The 21,961-nt window shown below is 41.6% G+C and overlaps 1 protein-coding gene across 1 annotated transcript in view; it reads right to left on the bottom strand.

Moving 5' to 3' along the window:
• The window catches only part of TTC39B (tetratricopeptide repeat domain 39B), a 62,461-nt gene extending 46,954 nt beyond the window's left edge, over positions 1 to 15,507 (bottom strand). Inside the window, exons 1-4 of the mRNA XM_052644880.1 lie at positions 15,419 to 15,507; positions 5,223 to 5,333; positions 1,690 to 1,821; positions 427 to 503 (exon numbers count right to left, since the gene is read on the bottom strand). Coding sequence (XP_052500840.1) covers positions 427 to 503; positions 1,690 to 1,821; positions 5,223 to 5,333; positions 15,419 to 15,498 — 400 coding nt within the window. The 5' untranslated portion in view covers positions 15,499 to 15,507. The remainder of the gene's footprint in view (positions 1 to 426; positions 504 to 1,689; positions 1,822 to 5,222; positions 5,334 to 15,418) is intronic.
• Between the last annotated feature and the right edge of the window lie 6,454 nt (positions 15,508 to 21,961).

The following is a 21,961-nucleotide window of genomic DNA, read 5'->3' as shown; positions in this document are numbered from 1 at the left end:
AAAAAAAACTGTCCTTCGGTACAGAAAAACTAATTTATGGTATTTGTCCTAATGAATGCTACATGGCTATTAAGTAGAATGAAGTGCAATTTATACGTGTTGACCTGGAAAAAGTCAATGTCAAAAATCACATTGTACCACATGTATCACATGCTTCTCTACTTGCAAAAAATGAATAATGATGAATTACTATAAAAATCCTATGTATATGTTCTGCATATATTTGTATATGTACAGAGAAGAGTGTGCAAAGCATGAAAACCAACTGCTAACAGTGGTTACTTCTAGAGGGTGAGTAAAGATGGGGAAGAGGAAAAGACATTCCATTTACTTATATTATTTACTTAAATGTTGAATTTTATGAGCATAACCATGCTTTAATTTTTCAAAGAAAGGAAAATACCCAACCTTTTAAATGCCCCTTACCTTCAGTCAGCTGTTCCAAAGATCCTCTTGAAAGAAGACTTGAGAAAGACTCTACAACTGTGCATTTCTTCCTGTATCTGCACAGAATACATAGAAGAGATGAGAAGTAGAAAGAAAAAAGGAATAAATCAAGCTCATTTCATTTCACAACCATTTCAGTTGAAATCACACCAAAGGTTCACCAGAAACAGAACTCTAAACCCTAAAGTCTGCAGGGCGGAGACCACCATTTTGAAACCTGCACACCCAGTTCCCAGCACTGGCACCCTGTGGGCATTAAATCCAAGCTCACTGAACATGTTTCTGTGTGTGGACAAACCTACATATAACAGTCAATACCGGGAGCTTTCCTGGTAGCTCAGTTGGTAAACTGCCTGCAGTGCAGGAGACCAAGGTTCAGTCCCTGGGTCAGGAAGATCCCCTGGAGAAGGAAATGGCAACCCACTCCAGTATTCTTGCCTGGAGAACCCCATGCACAGAGGAGCCTGGCCAGGGTACAGTCCATGGGGTCGCAAGAGTCGGACACGACTTAGTGATTAAACCAAACCAACAGTCAATACTAACTCTGTCATGCCCCTTCCCTGATCTCTGTGGCTAAAATCAGTGTTTTTGTGGGTAAGGGTCACTTCGCCACTGGTTAAAAATGGGGTTAGACTGCAGTGTTTGGAAACTCTCTTCATTTGAGGGGCTAGAAACATAATTACAAGAGGGCATAACTTCAGTTTTAAAATTCACCAATGTTAATTAACAGCTTCTGCTAGAGGCTTCATATACACATAAAACTGAAACTCCATGTCATTTTCACCAAGTAAAACTGTTCAAATATGGCCATTTAGGCAAATAAAAGACCCGCTTCTGCATTTACAGCATTTCCCACATAAAAAATGCTCCTTGGTTGGCCCGGAGTACCAGGCCAACATGTAGTACCTAATCTCTCCACCAGGGGGACCCCAAGAGATGCTTGCTGCTAAACCCACTGAAATCCTCAGCACTTTTCCATAGTTCAAATACCAAAAAGAAAACAGTACGGTATAGATGCCACGTGCTCAGCCACACCAGCATCATAGGATAATCCCTTAGGGGAAATATTTTTAATCTCTCATAAAAGTACAGGAGGCCAGGAAGCTTTGATGCTCTAAGTCCTTTTCTATAACCATGGCCAACTTCCACCAGAGCTCTCAGTGAAGCAAAGTACATCCATGTTGTCACACAGACAGAAAGGTTTTCAGGCGTATCTCAAGTCTTTAATTACTCAGCTCATACTTTTGGCAGGTTTGTAAGGCGTCCTTCATGGCAGAAATGCCGTTTTGGATGTCCTGTTGCTCGAAGGTCATGACGGCCTGCAACACCACAATGGTGCTGTAGCCCAAGGCATGGTACATGCTCTCCTTCGCCCTGGGGAGAACACGGAGAGCACTGCATTTCAGTTCAGCTGGAAAGCACTCAGGTCCCATCTGACAGTAACCACAAGAAATTCTAGTTCATCCAAGGCATGACTTTCACAGTGACGACTTTTACTCCTGCACCACAACCACTGGAATAACGTGGACTACGAAAGACGTGACCCAAAAAGCTCAAGCACTGGGGACTTTCCAGTTCAAGTCCAGGCTGCTGCTGCTGCTGCTGCTGCTGCTGCTAAGTCACTTCAGTCATGTCCCACTCTGTATGACCCCAGAGACGGCAGCCCACCAGGCTCCCCCGTCCCTGGGATTCTCCAGGCAAGAACACTGGAGTGGGTTGCCATTTCCTTCTCCAATGCATGAACGTGAAAAGTGAAAGTGAAGGCAGGAAGCAGGAAACTTGCCAGGTTGGAGAAAGGGACGTATGCTTTTCCCCGTTTAAGCACAAGGGGGCAGCCTGCCGATTCATTTCTTAGAAAATGCTTCTAAGCAATCCTAATTTTTCCCAGTTGTACAAGAAGCAGTCCTTAGCTCTGAAGTAAGTGTAAAATAAAAGCCATTGAAAATATATTTTGTGACACAGAAATTATGAAAGATAAGGCTTGTTTAAAACCATCCCCTCCCTTCTCCCAGACAGAGGCCATGAGGAAGCAAGATTTAGGCAACCAGTCAGGTCAGCCACAAAGGGCCCAGATAAAAATTCATGGTAGACCTCTTACCAAATCTCACCTCATTATCTAGGAATCCTGATTAAAGTTCTTGACGATTCATATTATCAGTAAGAACTGCTTCAATTCTTAAGAACATTTAGTCTGAACGGATGGCACAACCCAGACTCTCAGGCTGTGAAAACCTCACTATCACTTTCCTCAAAACTTCTCAAGCTATGTTCATTTGTTAATTATAAGATTTACAATATTAATGTGTGGTTTTGTTTTTAATTCAAATACAATATACAAGAGCCTGCTGCTCTGCAAAACAAATACAATCCATGTTATTCCTTCCCTACCAGAAAGAGTCTAAACATCCTTTCAGAATCTGCAGTTAGTCTCAAACAGTGAGGGCACTGCTGATTCAAGAAAGCAAACAAACAATATGCCAGGAATAAGAGCAACCCAATGTAAATCAGTAATTGTAGTCTTTAAACGTCACCTTTTAAAAAAAAATTCTGTACTGAAGTATAGTTGATTTACAGGGCTCAGGGGTAAAGAATCCACAAGCAATGCAGGAGACACAGAAGACTTGGTTCGATCCCTGGGTTGGGAAGATCCCCTGGAGGAGGAAATGGCAATGTACTCCAGTATTCTTGCCTGGGAAATCCCATGGACGGAGGAGCCTGGCAGCTACAGTCCATGGAGTCGCAAAGAGTCAGACACGACGGAAGGGGCTTAGCATGCAGCGCATATGCATAGCTGATTTACAATGCTGTGTAATTCTCACACTTCAGACCAAAAGCTCTTCCAAGAGGAAAAAAAAAAGTATTTGAGTGGGGGGAAAAAAACATATTTAACAGTGAAACGTTCAGAAAGATCAGAGGATATAAAACTAGACTAAATATAAGATCATGTTGTTTATTTTATTCCATATTATGACCAGCTGCGTGTCAGTGGAGGAGGAAAAAAGGAGACTTTTTGAATAAAAAGCACAGGAGACAGGCAGGAAGAATAAGAGAGGGGACATAAGGAGAGAATGACTGGCAGAGAGAGAGAAGGAGGGAGAGAGGAAGACAGATGGAGAGAGAGACAGAAGATGATCTGAAGGACAGACAGAGATCTGAAGGACTAAAGAAGACGGAGGGGAAAGGGTAGCCACAGGCAAGGGAGAAAATGTGAGTGTTGGATGGAGACAGCACTGGGCAACTTCCTTAGGCCAGGGGCTTCACCATCTATTTTGTTGTCTGTTCCTAACCTCTGAAATGCTAACTGATTGCAGGTCATCTAAATCTCAGGATTACCATGGCCTCAGTAGGCACATTACTTTAAGTCCCCTACATACGAACCTTTAAGTTGAGAACTTTCAAAGATTCGAATGTGCGTTCTATCAACGTCAGGAATCAGTAAAATTTCAGCTTGCCCTCCATCTCCTATTTCTGATGCTCCTTTAGCTCTGTCCTTGCCCACCTCCTCTCCCTCCTCCAGTCGGTAACTCTTCGTGCCTGTTCACTGGATGCCGGCCCCTGGATGCCAGCTGTTGTACTGCACTACTGTACTTCTCAAGGTACTGTAGTGTAAAATTGAAAATGTTTTACTTTTTTTGGTTTTTCATATATTATTTGTGTAAAAAGTATAAATGTATTACAGTACAGTATGCTATAGAGAACTGTGCGAGTTGGGTACCTAGGCTAACTTTGTTGGACTTACGAACAAACTAGACTTACGAACACGCTCTCAGAATGGAATCTGTCTGTATGTAGGAGACTTACTGTAATTTCAAAGAATCAAAGTCAATGACCAGAGTCACATCACCCTCCCCACCCTACTGACTCCTCAAAGGAAAGAGTCCCATTCCTGCGCCCACAAGCTAACCATCTTGAAATTATTACAGGAGGTCTAAGTTTCATCCAGGTCAGTGACTATGTTTGAAGGCACGAGGTAAGCTTATTCCTGTCAAGCTCTAGTCACACTGTACAGATGGCCTCTAGGGTCACAGTGAGGCCTAGAAACAAGGCTAAGCATAGGTTTTCCTGCCACATCATCAGAATTCATAGGTACTATTCAGTGAAATGGGGCTTCCCAGGTAGCTCAGTGGTAAAGAATCTGACTGCTAAGGCAGGAGATGCAGGTTCGATCCACAGGGTTGGGAAGATCCCCTGGAGGAGGAAATGGTACCCCAGTCCAGTATTCCTGCCTAGGAAATCCCCTGGACAGAAGAGCCTCATGGGCTACAGTCCACGGGATTGCAAAGAGTCAGACACGACTGAGCCTGCACATGAGCGCTGTTAATTGAAATGAAACTGATTTATCACATAAATCAGGAGTCCCAAGAATATTTTCATTATCTTGAATTTCTTTTTAGCCTCCGAGATTAGCACATTTTAGTTCTTCCCAGGTCCATTTCAAAGGAAACTTTTCTCAACCATATTTAAGTTCAGAGGAATACTCATAAAAATATTTCACTGAAGAAACCCAAATGAAGCTCTACAAAACTAAGAAGATGACATTATTTGAACAAGTATAGAAAAAGGCAGGAGAAAGAATCAGAAATGCTCTAATGATTAAAGTTGACAAGATAGGTTTGTTAACTGGATATCAAAACCAATCAAAAGAAGTCTCAACAAAATTAGCTTATAAATATTCAGATGGAAATGCAGAAAAATTAACTGAAAAGGATGACATCAGAGACAGAATCATCAAAAACATATGAAAAATGTATTTTATACAAAAGAAAATTAATTACCATGGTCGAAGCAACTCTAAGGCATCTGTAAATTTGTTACTTAGAAATAAGTTCAGTGCCATTGCACATTCTTCGAGGCCACTCCTAAGATCCACCTTAGTTGATAGCGACCTAAAGATCAAGGAAAAAAAAAAATACACAGAATTTTTACAGTTTTTAGTTGCAGCAAGTTATCACAGGGAGTGTGTGGGTATGTATACTTTAGAGACAAAAAGACTAGAATTCTAACTCTGCCACTTACTAGTTGTGTCTTTTACCCTTGAAACTTGACTTTCTCATCTGTAAAATGGGAACACTACCACCTACTTCATGGGACTGTTTCAAGAATGGAACCAATTGACAATTAATACTCATAGCAGGCACTTAATAAATGATTACCCCATCACTCCAGAGCCCACAAGCATGGGCACTATCTCTATTCATGAGGAGAAGCAGAGGTATTGTTTTAGTTTGATTATGTAGGGGTAAGAGTGTGCTTCAGGCTTCCCAGGTGACACAGTGGTAAAGAATCTACCTGCCAGTGCAGGAGACTCAGGTTCGGTCCCTGGATCAGGAGGACCCGCTGGAGAAGGCAATGGCAAGCCACCCCGGTATTCTTGCCTGGGAAGTCCCATGGGCAGAGAAGTCTGCTGGGCTACAGCCCCTGGGTTCACAGCGTTGGACATGACTGAGCGACTGAGTATGCACGCACGCACTCAAGAATGTGGTTGGTGGAAACCTGCATTGTCCAAAACCTAGAGAAGACTCCACCAGATTATTTGTTTTTGCTTTCACAGGAGCTGTCTTACAGCTTTGTAAATTATATAGAACTGATAGCAATGCAAAATAACTGTTGTCTACAGATCTGTGTTTAAAGAGAGACAACAGGCCCAAGATGGAGTCACTTAAATGCTAAGACTCACCAGGACCTAACCAGTTTCAATCTTCTCCAAGAATGTGACCTATAACCAGCTAACCTGGAATATCCTAAGCAGCACTAGGAAATCCGCTGAAAGGCCCCTCCTACTCCCCCTGAGGAGAAACCTAGCCTAAAACAATACATTCTTGGCTAATAACTTCCTTCTTTCCCCTGTTTCCTCTCTGCCTTGAAAAACCTTTCCTTTCCCGCAGCCTGAAGGAGCTCCTTTCAACTGCTAGTTGGGATTCTGCCCAATTCACAAAGACTTTAATAAAGGCAATCAGATCTTCAAATTTCCACTATTGAACTTGTTATTTAACACATGTAAATTCTGTCCCAGCCTTCAATTGACTTCCTGCCTCCACTAGGGAAGAAGCCAGTTTTGCCTGAATTTGCACATTCATTTCAACATTCCTTTCAGTTCAGTTCAGTCGCTCAGTCGTGTCTGAGTCTTTGTGACCCCATGAATCGCAGCACACCAGGCCTCCCTGTCCATCACCAACTCCCAGAGTCCACCCAAACTCATGTCCATTGCATCAGTGATGCCATCCAACTATCTCATCCTCTGTCGTCCCCTTCTCCTCCTGCCCTCAATCTTTCCCAGCATCAGGGTCTTTTCAAATGAGTCAGCTCTTCACATTAAGTGGCCAAAGTATTAGAGTTTCAGCTTCAGCATCAGTCCTTCCAATGAACACCCAGGACTCATCTCCTTTGGGATGGACTGGTTGTATCTCCTTGCAGTCCAAGGGACTCTCAAGAGTCTTCTTCAACACCACAGATCAAAAGCATCAATTCTTCGGCACTCATCTTTCTTTATGGTCCAACTCTCACACCCATACATGACCACTGGAAAAACCATAGACTTGACTAGATGGACCTTTGTTGGCAAAGTAAAGTCTCTGCTTTTTAATATGCTGTCTAGATTGGTTATAACTTTCCTTCCAAGGAGTAAGCATCTTTTAATTTCAAGGCTGCAGTCATCATCTGCAGTGATTTTGGAGCCCAGAAAAATAAAATCAGCCACTGTTTCCACTGTTTCCCCATCATATTTCCCATGAAGTGATGGGACCGGATGCCATGATCTTCGTTTTCTGAATGTTGAGCTTTAAGCCAACTTTTACACTTTCCTCTTTCACCTTCATCAAGAGGTTCTTTAGTTCTTCTTCACTTTCTGCCATAAAGGTGGTGTCACCTGCATATCTGAGGTTATTGATATTTCTCCTGGCAATCTTGATTTCAGCTTGTGCTTCTTCCAGCCCAGAGTTTCTCATGATGTACTCTGCATAGAAGTTAAATAAGCAGGGTGACAATATACAGCCTTGACATACTCCTTTTCCTATTTGGAACCAGTGTGTTGTTCCATGTCCAGTTCTAACTGTTGCTTCCTGACCTGCATATAGGTTTCTCAAGAGGCCAGTCAAGTGGTCTAGTATTCCCATCTCTTTAGGAATTTTCCATAGTTTATTGTGATCCACACAGTCAAAGGCTTTGGCATAGTCAATAAAGCAGAAATAGATGTTTTTCTGGGACTCTCTTGCTTTTCCAATGATCCAGCAGATGTTGGCAATTTGATCTCTGGTTCCTCTGCCTTTTCTAAAACCAGCTTGAACATCTGGAAGTTCACGGTTCACATATTGCTGAAGCCTGGCCTGGAGAATTTCAAGCATTACATTACTAGCATGTGAGATTGGTGCAATTGTGCGGTACTTTGAGCATTCTTCGGCACTGCCTTTCTTTAGGATTGGAATGAAACTGACCTTTTCCAGTCCTGCAGCCACTGCTGAGTTTTCCAAATTTGCTGGCATATTGAGTGCAGCACTTTCACAGCATCATCTTTCAGGATTTGAAATAGCTCAACTGGAATTACATCACCTCCACTAGCTTTGTTCATAGTGATGCTTCCTAAGGCCCACTTGACTTCACATTCCAGGATGTCTGGCTCCAGGTGAGTGGTCACAGCATCGTGATTATGAACATTCCTTTACTCCATATAAATTTGTGCTGTTTCAATATCGCCTTCGACTCTGTTTTAACATCTGCTCAATTCCCTCCCCGATTAATGACTTGAGCAAAATTTTTAACATCTGTTCATGTCTACATCTGTGTGAGTCATAATTTTACCCTTTTTAGAAAATCATGTAAACTACTTATGACTGATAGAAAGTCTGCCCTTTAAAACAAGAGCCATCTCTGAAGTGTTGCAGAGAAGCCAATTCGGACTCCATGTTGGAAACTGTTTCTTTGACTTGCTTTTTCATTGTTTTTGTTATCATAATCATACATAGTAGCCTGCCTCAGAGGACCCTGCCCCTGTGCTTGACTGTAAACTAAAGAGCCTTTGTTCAGCTCACAGAGAGAGAATCTGACTCTGCCTACCTGTGAGTAGAAGGGATTAACACACTCCTTCCAAAGGCTGACCCTTCCAGTTTTGCAAACCTGAAGATTCTTTTTACTTGACTTCTTCACTGTCTCTCCCTCTACATTCTGTCCTTTGACTTTAGTTCCTCATATACTTCTTTTTCTCTCTCTTTCTCTCCCAGATTTAATTAAAAAGAACCTGGCATCTAGGCTCCAAAAAGATGGTTACTTTGAGACACTAATCTGCCATCTCCTCAGTCAGCTGGCTTTCCCAATAAAGTGATTCTTGCCTCAACACCTTGTCTCTCAGAGTCACTGGCCTGTCAGAGCAAGCAAAGTTAGCTTGGACTGGGTAACAAAATGTTTTGTGTAACAAAATAAGTATTTCTTAACAAGAAAATATCTCAGTAAGGAAACAAGCAGTACAATGTTTCATTTCAATGCGCCCAGAGTTGAACTTCTGAGAAACCAGCCCTCTCCATATTCATTGTTTAAGCAAGAAAACAAAATCCCACTTCGGTTACTCATCTTCCAGAAGCCAGTTCTGAAATTGCTACAGGGAACCACCCACTCTCTGCCCCCAGGGCTTCTCATGGCTGGTTCCCTCCTGTTGTTCAGATCTCAGGTCAAAAAGCAGGGAATCAGAGTGCCTTGCTGATCCCAGCCCATCTCATCTCCCTGTTTTGTTTGCTCCATACCACTCATTACCATCCAAAATATCTTGTGCCTCTACTTGTGGACCTCTTGTCTTTGGCTATCTTTTCTCTCTAGGACATAAATGCAAGGAGGTTGTTTTCATCACTGCTACACCCCGAGAGCCTTTGCTTGTACCCAGAACACAGTAAATCTCAGTAAGTAAGTGTTGTTGACTCAGCAAGTATCATTCAGTGGACAGGTGAGGGGAACAGAAATGCTGCTCTGGCTATAAACAAAATTCCTCATGCCTGGAACCTGAAAGCATCTCTCCTCCAGGGCGGTGCAGACAGGGACAAGCTCTTGGAAAAGGAATGAGCTGCGGAGCTCAGAAACTGTGACGGTTAGTCTTGCACATCATTTGGAATGAGTAAAGGATGTCTAGATAGCTGGTCCAGTGCTACTTCTGTGTCTGTGACAGCGTTTCTGAAAGAGATTCGCCTCAGAATCAGTGAACCAAGTAAAGCACATGGGCTTCCCCAGCGTAGGTGGGCATCAGTCAATCCGCTGGGAGCCAAGACAGAACAAAAAAGGCAGTGGAAGGGTGAATTCGCCATCTCTTCCCTCTTGGAGCTGGGACGTCTATCTTCTGCTCTGTGCTCCTGGTTCCCAGCTCGTCGGGCTTGGACTGAATTGCACCACTGGCTTTCCTGGTTCTGAAGCTTGCCGACAGCAGATCCCAGGACTTCTTGGCCTTGATAACCACACGAGCCAATTCCCATAATACATCAATCTCTTTCCCTCTCCCTCGATCTCTGTCTCTCTTGATATAGCTCTCCTATTGGTCTTGTTTCTCTGAGAAACCTAATACTAACAAACCTCTCAGGAGGATTCTTCACAAGTAAGTTGCTTAGCACCTCCCATATGAGTCCACCGTAGAGTTTTGTCAGTGTTACTTCCTCAGCCTCTCTTGGATTCATCCTGTGACACCTCCACTATCCGCCAAGTGAGCAGTCATTTGCTGCCTAGGGTCGACAGACATATCTCTTCCCTCACTTTCTGCCCCCACCTTCCCTCCCTCCCAATTAAATCTCTACCTAAAATTCATTCAGCTAACATTGTAGAGTTCTAACTATGACCAGGCACTCTTCTAGGTTTTAGAATGCAACACTGAGCAAGACCCACAGGATTCCTGACTGGAAGCACCGTCATTCTCCTGAGGAGGGACAGCAGACCGAAGGAGACCAGTAACTAAGATGACCTCAGCCTGCAATAAGTCATCTGGAAAAGAAACTGCTTGGGGAAGCAGGTGGGTGAGGCTCAACATTAGAGAGGATGGTCACGGAAAGCTCTCAAAGAGGGGATATCCGAGTGCTACAGAGAATGAAAGCAGGTGTGGGAATAGCTAGGTTGAGGGGGAAAGAGAGATTCTAAACTGGGCATGTGGTGAGCATGGCAGACAGGGAGACAAAATGAGGATAGAAATCAGGCATGAACCAGAAGCCACAGGGGCAGAGAAGATGGATTTTACTCTAGAGCAAAAGGGAATTTTTAGCTCTGAAATCCCCACTCCCTTTCTCATCACCCCTTCCCTTCAGCCAGTAGGTTTTCCAGCGTACCTTTCACCTGTTCTCTTAATTCCACTCCCAACAGTTCTCTCAGTACAGCTCATCTTTTGTTACCAGGAAATGGGCTGGAAACAGATACTGGTCCCCGTGCCATACAAACTACCACCTGTGCACCTCAGCTGGCCACACTGGCCCCTGGGGGGATGTATTTGCAAGCCCAGCTCCGAGGGAGAAACAAACGCGGGAGTTCGGCACCTCCCAACACAATGAACTCCACCCTTCTTAGCGCTTTACTAACCTGTTCACATGAAACCAAGCCTCCTTCCGCTCCAGAATATCGGTCCTACCATATGTTCTACAAGGAATGACCAAGACAGCAAGTGTAACTTCGACTAGAACTTCTCAAAGACATCTCGGGGTCAGTGGTTCTGTCCATTTCCGCCGCCACCACATTAGCTGAGAGCTTCGTCACGTAAAGTCTGAATTCTGAAAGAGTCTCTAAAAATCCCCCCTGATTCTACTTTGCTTAGGTGGCTCTCAAACTTCAGTGTGCATTCAACTCACCTGGCACTACTGGTGAAGAACCCGCCTGCCAATGCAGGAGACCTAAGAGACGCGAGTTCAATCCCTGGGTCACGATGCCTGGGAGGAGGAAAAGGCAACCCACTCCAGGATTCTCGCCTGGTGACTCCCATGGACAGAGGAGCTTGGCAGGCTATAAGCCCAGGGGTTGCAAAGAGTCAGACATGACTGAAGTGACTTTGTACACATACAGCTCACCAGAGGGCTTGTTAAGAGATACTGCCTCAGCCCCACCACCAGAGTTTCTGACTCAGTAGGCCTGTGGAGGGCCCAGCAAGTTCCCAGACAATACTGCTGCTGCTGCTGCTGCTAAGTCACTTCAGTCGTGTCCGACTCTGTGCGACCCCATAGATGGCAGCCTGCCAGGCTCCCCCGTCCCTGGGATTCTCCAGGCAAGAACACTGGAGTGGGTTGCCATTTCCTTCTCCAATGCAGGAAAGTGAAAAGTGAAAGTCAAGTTGCTCAGTCGTGTTCGACTCTTAGCGACCCATGGACTACAGCCTACCAGGCTCCTCTGTCCATGGGATTTTCCAGGCAACAGTACTGGAGTGGGGTGCCATTGCCTTCTCTCCAGACAATACTATTCTGCTTTAATTCACCCAGGATACCACTCTCAGACTATTCTTCCTAAAACAGATGTTCAGTCATACTGCCCCCTTAGATTAAGGACCTCAAGCGGCTGCTCACACTTATCACATAAAGTTCAAACCCTTCTGCCCAGCCCACCACACCTGTCCAATCGGACTACAGTGACAACTACTGCTATTTAAAAACCGCCAAGTGTCTCCAGCAAGCTCGTGACCGTGGCATCCTCCACCTCAAGCCTGATGTGATGCAAAGAAAACCCCTGGGCTGGTGATCAGAAGTCATCATGGGCATTCTCAAGCTGTTAACTTTCAGAAAGTCACTTCATAACTGCTTCTGGGTGTCCAGAGATTTGAAGTGATGACCCCAAAACTTAACAAATGTCAGAAACTTTTGTTACTGGTGCCCTTAAGGACACAGATTAATAACCCGAACTCAAAGAATTTCAGCGTGGCAAGGCGTTTCAGTTACCCATGTGCTCCCCTGAGCATCAGGATCCTTCTGCGGAAATCCTTCCTGGCTCTTTCAAAGTGCAGTATAATCAAAAGAAACCATGGTTGTCAATGCATTTTGTGAGACTAAACAAACGAGCAGAAATATAACCAGGGAGGTCAATGGGTTCATTAAAGATGCTCCGGCCAGGAAATGAGAAGACAGAGCACCAAGATACAATTCAACACTTCCTGGCTGTGGCACCTTGGGTACGTCATCGGTCATCCAGGACTGCTGGCTTGTGAAATAGAGATGAAACTCCCTCCTTGACTATCACATGGCTTGGTTTGGAGGAGCAATACACTGGGTGTTGGTAGAACAAACAGTCACATGAGGATTAAGTACTACATGAGGTAAGGTACTATTATTTTCTAACAGGTCTAACTACCTACATACTTGCTCAATTTTGGAACACTGCTCAGCTTTGCAGATGTCCCTCTGGGCTGTTTCACAATAAATTTACACGTACTTATTTTTACAAATGCATTAGAAAACCTGTTGATTAAAAGGCAGAGTAGGAGTTTTCATTAACTTTTTTAAAGAAAAATCTTAATTTTTAAATGAACCCTATGAATGCAATACTTGAACACACCTTTACTCTATTTCTTACATTTCCCTTCTGTTTCTTCCTTTATAGATCTTTAACTTCTTCCCCTCTGCCCCCTTTCCAACTCAGAAACATGAACAAACCTCAGTCATTTCTACTTAAAAATCAGCAAAAAAGATAACTTTCTCTTGATTTTGTTTTTCTCCTGAACCTCTCCCACTTTTTCTCTTCATGGACAAGAGCTTCTAAAAGGAGTTGATTCTCACTTTCCCTACTTCTCTCCTCCCGTTCATCTTCAGCCACTACAGCCTTGCTCCCACTGCAATTTCCGTGAAACCGTGGAAGCTAAAGGTCTCTGAGGACCTAACTACAAACACAAAAGATGCTTTCCAGTCTGTATCCATATAGACCTCTTTGCAGTACCTGGCTCTGTTGACCTTATTCCAGAATTCACCTCTCCCCCACCCCCTGCCCATACTGCAGCCACCCTCTCATGGCATCTTCCTGGCCCTCAAACCTCCACAGCTCAGCTACCATTCCATTAGCTGTTCTTTCATTGTCTGTATTCACGGGGCTCCCGTCTCCACTCTCATATATTTCACTCTCCTGGAAAGAGCACGTACAGTTCATGCCTTCAACAGCTACACGTATGGTGAAAATTCCCAGTCTACTGATCCAGCCCAGATCTCTATTATCTCTGACTGCTACATACACCCTTTATTCGTCACTGCTTCCAGTAATATTTTTTTAAAATTTATTTTATCTCAGCTTTCAAACTCAGCACTATAAACGTTGAAGCAGTGGTTACCTAGGAAACTATTGGATCAGTTGGAGAACAATTATGAGGGAGGAATACATATTTCTGAAGATAGCTCAGATTTCCATGAACAGAGACATATGAAATAAAAAAGCAATGTGGAAAATAAACGCCTTCAGATCCTAAGAAGTAATTTTCAACTCCAGCTCCATTCCTCAATCCTTAGAATATTGCACCCCTTCCTTATATTGTGGGGGTTGAGTCCTAAGAAAAACTGCCAAAACCACAAGTATTGTGAACACACTCAAAAATAGCTGAAATTTCAAATGGAAAATCTAAAATGCTGACGATGTGCTATATAATTTAAAGTTTAGTAAGCATGTAAGGACAGATGGAAAGCATTTTTTCATGGTACTAAAGCCTTAAAAGAGTTGTCTTAATAACCAATAAAGGAGCAACTTACATATTCAAAACCAGACAGCTGACTAAAATAATTCTAAAATAGACAGGAAGGAATAGTACTTAACAATCAAATATGATATTACAAAACATATTCAGTGGAAAGGAAAAATGTCATGATATGCCTCAAAAAGGTAACCAAAGAGTAAAATTAATATGATCCCAATTTAGAAAAAAATTATTAATTATATCTCTATATATGAAGAGAAAAAGAAAGAATCCACACCAAAAGAAGTTATGGTGATGGTAATATGTATTTTATCTCTTCTCTGTGCTTTTTTATATTTCCTGAATTTTCTCTGATAATTTCTTAAAATGCCCTTTTAAGTCAAAGTTACAAGAACAATATAATAAGAAAAATAATGAAAATATACAATGAAAAACGTGTGAAGTGAAGTCGCTCAGTTGTGTCCAACTCTTTGCGACCCCATGGGCTGTAGCCTACCAGGCTCTTACGTCCATGGGATTTTCTAGGCAAGAAAATTGTGTGACCACACCTATATCCAGCAGCACATGGCTACTGGATATAGCAATGAAATACACCAAAATTCTAACAGTCTGTATTAAAGTGCTCATAATTCTTTCCTCCATCTTCCCCTCCACCTTCCCAGATGCCTGGCAATATGGTTATATTATTTTACAATAAAATTAATAGTTAAACATTTTTAAGATAAAAAAGGCCCAAAAGGGATTTGTGACCCAAGAGGTAAATCTGGTTTTGTTTCAGCTTTTATATAATAGGGCCATCTACTCACTAAATGCCTTAGCATAGCTGTCCTCTTCCTTTTTGGCACCAGGGACAGGTTTCAGGGAAAACAATTTTTCCATGGATGACTGGGGGAGGTGTTGGAATGATTCTCACAAGGAGCCTGCAGCCTAGATAGCTCGCAAGGGCAGTTCACGTAGGGTTCGTGCTCCTATGAGAATCTAATGCTGCTGATGAACTGACAGGAAGTGGAGCTCAGGCAGCAATGCAAGCTCCGGAGCATGGCTGTAAATACAGATGAAGCTTCGCTCATTCACCCACTGCTCACCTCCTGCTATATGGCCTGGCTCCTAACAGGCCATGCAATGGTACCGGTCCATGACCCTGCCGTTGGGGACCCCTGCCTGAGCAGCTCAGAGAAGCCTTCCCTAATTTGTAAATGAGCACTACACCTGCCCAGACCTCTCCCCACCTTGCGTGTGTGTGCTAAATCACTTCAGTTGTGTCTGACTCTTCGCGACACCATTCCTACTTTAACATCCACATCACAATTTACCAAGAGGCTGGAGTGCTCTCCCCAGTGCCCCAAGACACCCACACCCCCTTCTGACCTTTTCACATTAGATGTTCGGTGCTGTCCCGGTGCCTGTTTTGAATCAAATGATGAGAAGTGCTGGCTGCTTGTTGCCATATCTACACGAGAAGGCCTGTTGATAAAAAAGGCAGTGAGGTTTTCATTTCTTTGTCTTACAGGAAAAATGTACATATATTCAAGAACACAGCACAATCCCTTCAGTTATTTATAATATCTCACCTCCATTTCTTACCAATTTTGCAAATCAAATAGCAAAATCTACTCAGTTACCAAGTGAATATTTCTGAAATACAGCCCCTATAAAATAAACTTATTTTTCTTTTCATTCCAGTCCAACAAAAAAGAAATTCATGAAATCGCCCCCTCCCAAAACTCTCCACCCAAATGTAACATTGTAGCTTGTAACATTGTAAGCACTCAGATAAACCAGACTCCAGAGCAGTGACTAGCATCTCTGTTTACAAGCAAGGAAGGAGAAAAGACAGATTCAAAGGACTTTTGGACCGTTCTGGCCTATCTGTTCCCTTATAGGTTCATTTATAAGGACTAGAAAAACATGTTCTTTAAAATGTACGTTAAAATGCCCCCTTGTTTATCATCTGCCTATCTTTAACGTTCTCCCCAATATTGAAATTTTTATTTAATCAAAACTAGTCATTTCCTTTTAATATTTCTGATTTTCAAGGCATACTTAGAAAACCTTTCCCTCCCCAAAGATTCATAACATAATTTTCCATGCTGCTTACTTTCTAAATACTTAATGTGTTGAGCCATTCATAATTTAAGTATATGCGATAAGATAATGTCTGCATTTTTCTTATTCTTTTGCCATTTTTTCCAAGATAATTTTTAAAAGCCCATATTTTTACCCCAACGACTTGACATACTATAAATATACATATAAAACACTGAATTAATTAAGCCCTGTTAAAATCGAATCTGCTGTGCCAGGTAAAGGTTGCACATTTCAAAGCTATAATTATAGCATCTTTATCAAGCACGAAAACACTTTAATTTATCAGAACTTAGTAATTATTAAAACCAATACTAGGGTTTTTTTATTTTTCTGAGGTACAAGTTTAGTTTTTTATTCTTTTATATATATGTATATGAAGTCCCAGACATTCTACAGTATTTTAAAATTTATATTAATAGCACAATAAGTACATCATGCTACAGATTTTTTAAATAATCATATTTAGATCTAATTCACTCATTTAAACTACTATCTAGTATTTTATCAAGAACCTATTTTTCCTTTTTTATGAGAAATGCTTCAAATACATGGAGAAAATGGTTTAACATGCAGGTATATCTCAAATCTACTTGGTGTACAGTGTGATCTAAATTTAAGTATTTCCCCTATGAATAGGCAAGTATCCCAACAGTAATGAATAACTTGTCTTTCAGCTCTTCATTAGATGCTAAATAATACAAAAGAAAGACTGCATGCATGCTCAATCAGGCATTGAGGTAGGCTCAATTTATGTCTACCATCTTAGAGCACAAATAGGCCCATCCAAGGAATATTTCATTTTGTAAGGGATATACCTTTGTTTGGTTTGTTATTTTCTATACATTAGGGTCTATATTTTATAAAATAATATGTTAATTTGTAGATTTTTTTGGTTTGACACATATGCAAATACTTTTATAAGGTTATGGTCTTTTTGCCTTGAAGGAAATTAATCAGTTTTGTATGTCTGTACATAACAAATCTTACTCAAACATTCTTTCTTTAGTTCCCCCAAATGCTCTTGGAAAAATTTTAACCATCTTGCTGATTTTGTCATTGATCAGTAAACCTTTGACATGTGTTCATGCTATACTCATCACACTCCGACCTCCTGAATGACACTGCAATCTCTAACCCAGGGCAAGGTTTCATACATGCATAAAGCAGTTTCAGGCACTCTTTTGATCCTCTCACATATTTGCCTCTGTTGGCACCAGTCACACAATTTTCATTTTCATGGCTTTCTTATATATGCCAATGGGCAAATCCTCTACTGCATTAAATGATCTTTGAGAGGGTGTTGGCCGGAGCACCGGATCTCGGGCTGCTATTGCAATTTCATTCTTATTTATACATTTTAGAATCAGTTATTGTAAAGTTACAAGAGAAGTCTGCTGAGTTTTGAGTGGGACATCATTACATTTTCAGAGACTTTACTGAGAACTGCTATCTTTACAACATTATATTTTCATACCTATACACATTTATCCAAGTCCTCTCTTATTTTCTTCAATAAAGGGAGGTAATATACATAAGACGCTGCACTAAGGTACATGCACCCTTGCGAAGGTGCCATGCTAGATGCTCCTTATGTTGCTTCAGTTTTAGAATGCGTACCACCGAAGTAAGCACAGGTATTAAAAACCTGACTGAACAGAATGACTTGCCTGTTCCACTTCTGAGCAAAACCTAGATGTTATGCTCAGATGTTAGAAAAAATGTATTTTCAGCTAAATAAAAATCTTGCTATTTGATTTATAGAGGTTAAGGAAAAATATCATATTTCATTTATACTATTATTATGCTAAAAAATATGTCCTTATCTTGCCCTGATTTTACTGCTTTGTTTTTAAACAGCTTTATTGAGACATTAATCATAGACCACTCAATTCACTTATTTGAAGTATACAATCAATTATTTTTAATAGTCATAGATATAATATCACTTTCATCATTATCTAATTTATATTTTGTCACCCAAAAGATACTCTATATATGTTAGTAATCACTTCCAATTTCCCTATACCTCTAGTACTAAGAAACCACTAATTTACTTCCTACATGTTTAAATTTGCCTTTTCTGGACATTTTATATTAATGATATTAAGTAATATGGTCTTTCATGATTAGCTTTTTTCACACAGCATAAGGTTTTCAAGATTCATTTGTGTTGTTGTTATGTATCAATATGTCATTCTTTTTTATTGCCAAATAATAATCCATTGTTATAGATGTAACACACTTCATTTGTCATTTCATTAGTTGATAGGTATGTGGGTAAATTTCTACTTTTGGGCTATTATAAATAATGCTTCTATTAACATTCATGCACGAGTTCTTGTGTGGACATGTATTTCACTTCTCTTGGGTATATATATATATATATATATATATATATATATATATATATATAATAGGGTGTATTATAGTGTTAGGTAGTTAGAAAAAGGAGTCCAAAATGGCAGTGACTAAAAGACAAAGGGAAAAGTCTGTGAAAAGGGAACAAAAGAAAAATCTGAGAACCTCAGGTGAAACAAACACGCCCTCTTCCTGGCTAGCCCTAATTTGCATAGAGCAGGCTTGCGGGGAGGAGACAAAACGTATAAAAAGAGCAAGCCAAGCCAGTTGGGGCCTCTTCTTTGGGGTCAACCTGCCTTCATGCCTCCTGCATGTAGTATCCTTTGTTGCCTAATAAAACCCTAGGCTGTAATCGAGCTGTAACACTGGTCTGCAGTTTCAAATCTTTGTTGCCCAAAGACAGAACTGAGGAAATTACACTCTCCCAACAATAGAACCTTGTGGTTTTGACTTCTATTTGCCTAATGACTAATGATACTGAGTATCTGTTTGAGTACATATTGACCTTTGGAGAAATGTCTATTCAGGTTCTTTGGCCATTTTTTAATTGGGTTATCTGTCTTTTTATTACTGAGCTTTATATTATTTTAATTTTTAATCTCTTGGTAGAACTAGTCTCAGATGAAAAGTTGTATGCTTACAACTTCATTGTTTATACTTTTTCTCTCATTCAAATCACAACAGTAGAATCAATTCAAAAATTTCCCCCAATAAATCCAACACAATGAGCTATGTTCCTGCACAATGAAATAAAAGCGAGTCCATTTTTAAAAGAAAAAATGAAATAAAATTTCAAAAGTTAATAAAATGACACAATATCCTTGAAGCTTTTTCATCATAGTTAAAATCTCTTTAGGGGATAAGAGGAATGAATGAAGAAAGACTAACAGATATGCTCTGGGAGGCACCATTTATACAATATAACCTACAGTCCGAATCCACTCCAGTATTCTTGCCTGGAGAACCCCCATGGACAGTAAAGCCTGGGAAGTTACAGTCCATGAGGTCACAAAGGAATACAACTGAGCCACTAAACACAACACAAGCACAGCCTGAATGGTACCCACTGGAGTTATGAACGCCGGACTCCAGTGGACACCACCACCAGATTTGCAGTTAATCTATTGCTTACTATTATTGACCATATAACCCCACTTATCTTAATAAAGAAAACTGCTCAGCAGACCAAATTCTGTCCTATGGATGATGTTTTCAAATAGCCATCCTCATGGCCAGTGATCAGAGCAAAAGGAGAGGCGCTACTTCTGCTTCTGGAAGAGAAAGAACAGCCCAGAAATTACCAGGCAATCCATTCCCCAAAATACATGTTACTGACAACTTCACCCCCAACACTGTCACCAGCACTGTCAGAATCAAAGGAAAGAAATTTCAACTTTTGTTTTGCCATAGTAGTCCTGACCTTTAGAGGGAAGCCCTAAAACTCTAAAAAAGGCCAAAAAGAAAGCATCAACGTAGAATATAATTATTCTAGTAGGTGAGAGACTAGTAGATTTATAAACTAGATAAACTACCCCTAACTAATACATGCTTAGACTTATTACAAAAGCTTCCTCAATCAAAATTGTAAACCTTCATATCATCTGAAGAACTTGGGTGGTTTTTACATTCTTTGTGCTTTTCCATAAAAGGAAGAACTCAGGGAGCTTGACCTGGAAGAAAGAAGACTTAGAGGAGAGCAGAGAAGAAGAAAGAACACAAGGGCTATTTCCAGACACTTTCCTCCCTTGTTCAATCAGAAGGTTACAATTCATCCTTCTAGACCAGTGGTTCCAAACCTTTTTGGTGCCAGGGACCAGCTTCATGGAAGACAATTTTTACATGGACCTGGTGTGGGGGGATGGTGTCAGGACAATTCAAGCACTTATATTTATTGTGCACTTATATTTATCGTGCACTTCATTTCTAACCTTGATGCTACCACTGATCTGACAGGAGGTGCCAGATCCAGGGCCAGGCAGTTGGGGACCTATGTTCTAGACCACCTTTTCTGGAGCTGTATCTTACTCCCAAAGGATTCAGAAAAATACATAATAATGTGTATCCAGAGAGAGAATAAAACACAAATGTGGCAGAATGCTAAAAAAGAGATTCAGGGTGGACAGAAGTTCTCTGTATGATTCTCGTACCTTTTCTGAAAGTATGGAGAGACTGCAAAATAAAGGTGTTTTTAAAAGACAGCTCTGGAGACAAAGGGCAGAGAACAGGGATCAAATGGGAGTGGCCACTGGCCTCTGGCATCTGTGGACCAGCTAGCACCAGTGGAGAACGCCAAGCGCTCAGGGTCATGGGCGCACAGACAGGTCCAGCCATCACAGGTAACTCAGGGACAGGCACAACAAGGACAGAGGTCACTGCAAAAATGACCGATGAGACGCTCAACCAGAGAGCAACACCCAGACTGGGCTCCATCCCCGTGTCACTTCCCCCTGGCCCTCTCCTGGCCATCTGGGAAGGAGGGGGAACCTTTGGGACAGGAAATGTCAGCCTGATGCAGAGTTTAAATTTTCACTTGCATGGGCATTTAGCTCCCCTACTCCCTCAGGACAGAGAAGGCAATGGCACCCCCACTCCAGTACTATTGCCTGGAAAATCCCATGGACAGAGGAGCCTGGTGGGCTGCAGTCCATGGGGTCGCTAAGAGTCGGACACGACTGAGCGACTTCACTTTGACTTTTCACTTTCACGCATTGGAGAAGGAAATGGCAACCCACTCCAGTATTCTTGCCTAGAGAATCCCAGGGATGGGGGAGCCTGGTGGGCTGCCGTCTATGGGGTCGCACAGAGTTGAACATGACTGAAGCGACTTAGCAGCAGCAGCAGCAACTCCATCAGGAAAACGTGAGAGTCTCCCAAAGAGGCTGTCTGAATGTTGAACACATGATGTCATCTTTAGTTGACAACTTAATGTTGTTGTTTTTTTTTTTCCTCATCCTCAAAGGAGATGAGAGTTCCAAAGCAAAGTGAGGACAGTTGAAAAGAATGAAAATTCATTTTTGGATGAAAGATAAAGCGTGCCCAGATCCTACTCACTGAAAAAAATGGAAGGTGGGACTTACTATCTCTTTAGAAAATAGAAAGAATCCCAACAGATGCTGTTTTTCTTGCCCACAGTCACAGCAGATCACTGACAGAGCCGGAAACTAAAACCAGAGCCTGCCGTCTTTTCAACATTATTTCCTCAGGCAAAGCAAACTGTACTCCTTCACTTTATTCAAAACAAATAACAACAGGATGTTAGTTAGCAAGGGACATATACAGCTCCTATTTCATTTTGCTGGTTTTCTTTACTGATTTTTTTCAAACTTCAATGAAAATTCCTTCCCTACTGGAGGGTTCTCTTATTTCTAGTGGAAAACTTCTACCATCTGTTGGTGATCCTTCTTCAGTTCCCTACTGTAGTGTGATTTTGGAGAAAGCATGCTGGACACATGCAGAATGCTGGGT

This window comes from Budorcas taxicolor, chromosome 8 (assembly GCF_023091745.1).
Source record: "Budorcas taxicolor isolate Tak-1 chromosome 8, Takin1.1, whole genome shotgun sequence".
Classification (NCBI taxonomy): Eukaryota; Metazoa; Chordata; class Mammalia; order Artiodactyla; family Bovidae; genus Budorcas; species Budorcas taxicolor.
Note: the sequence above shows the minus strand (reverse complement) of the source record. Positions and strands in the feature narration are given on the sequence as shown.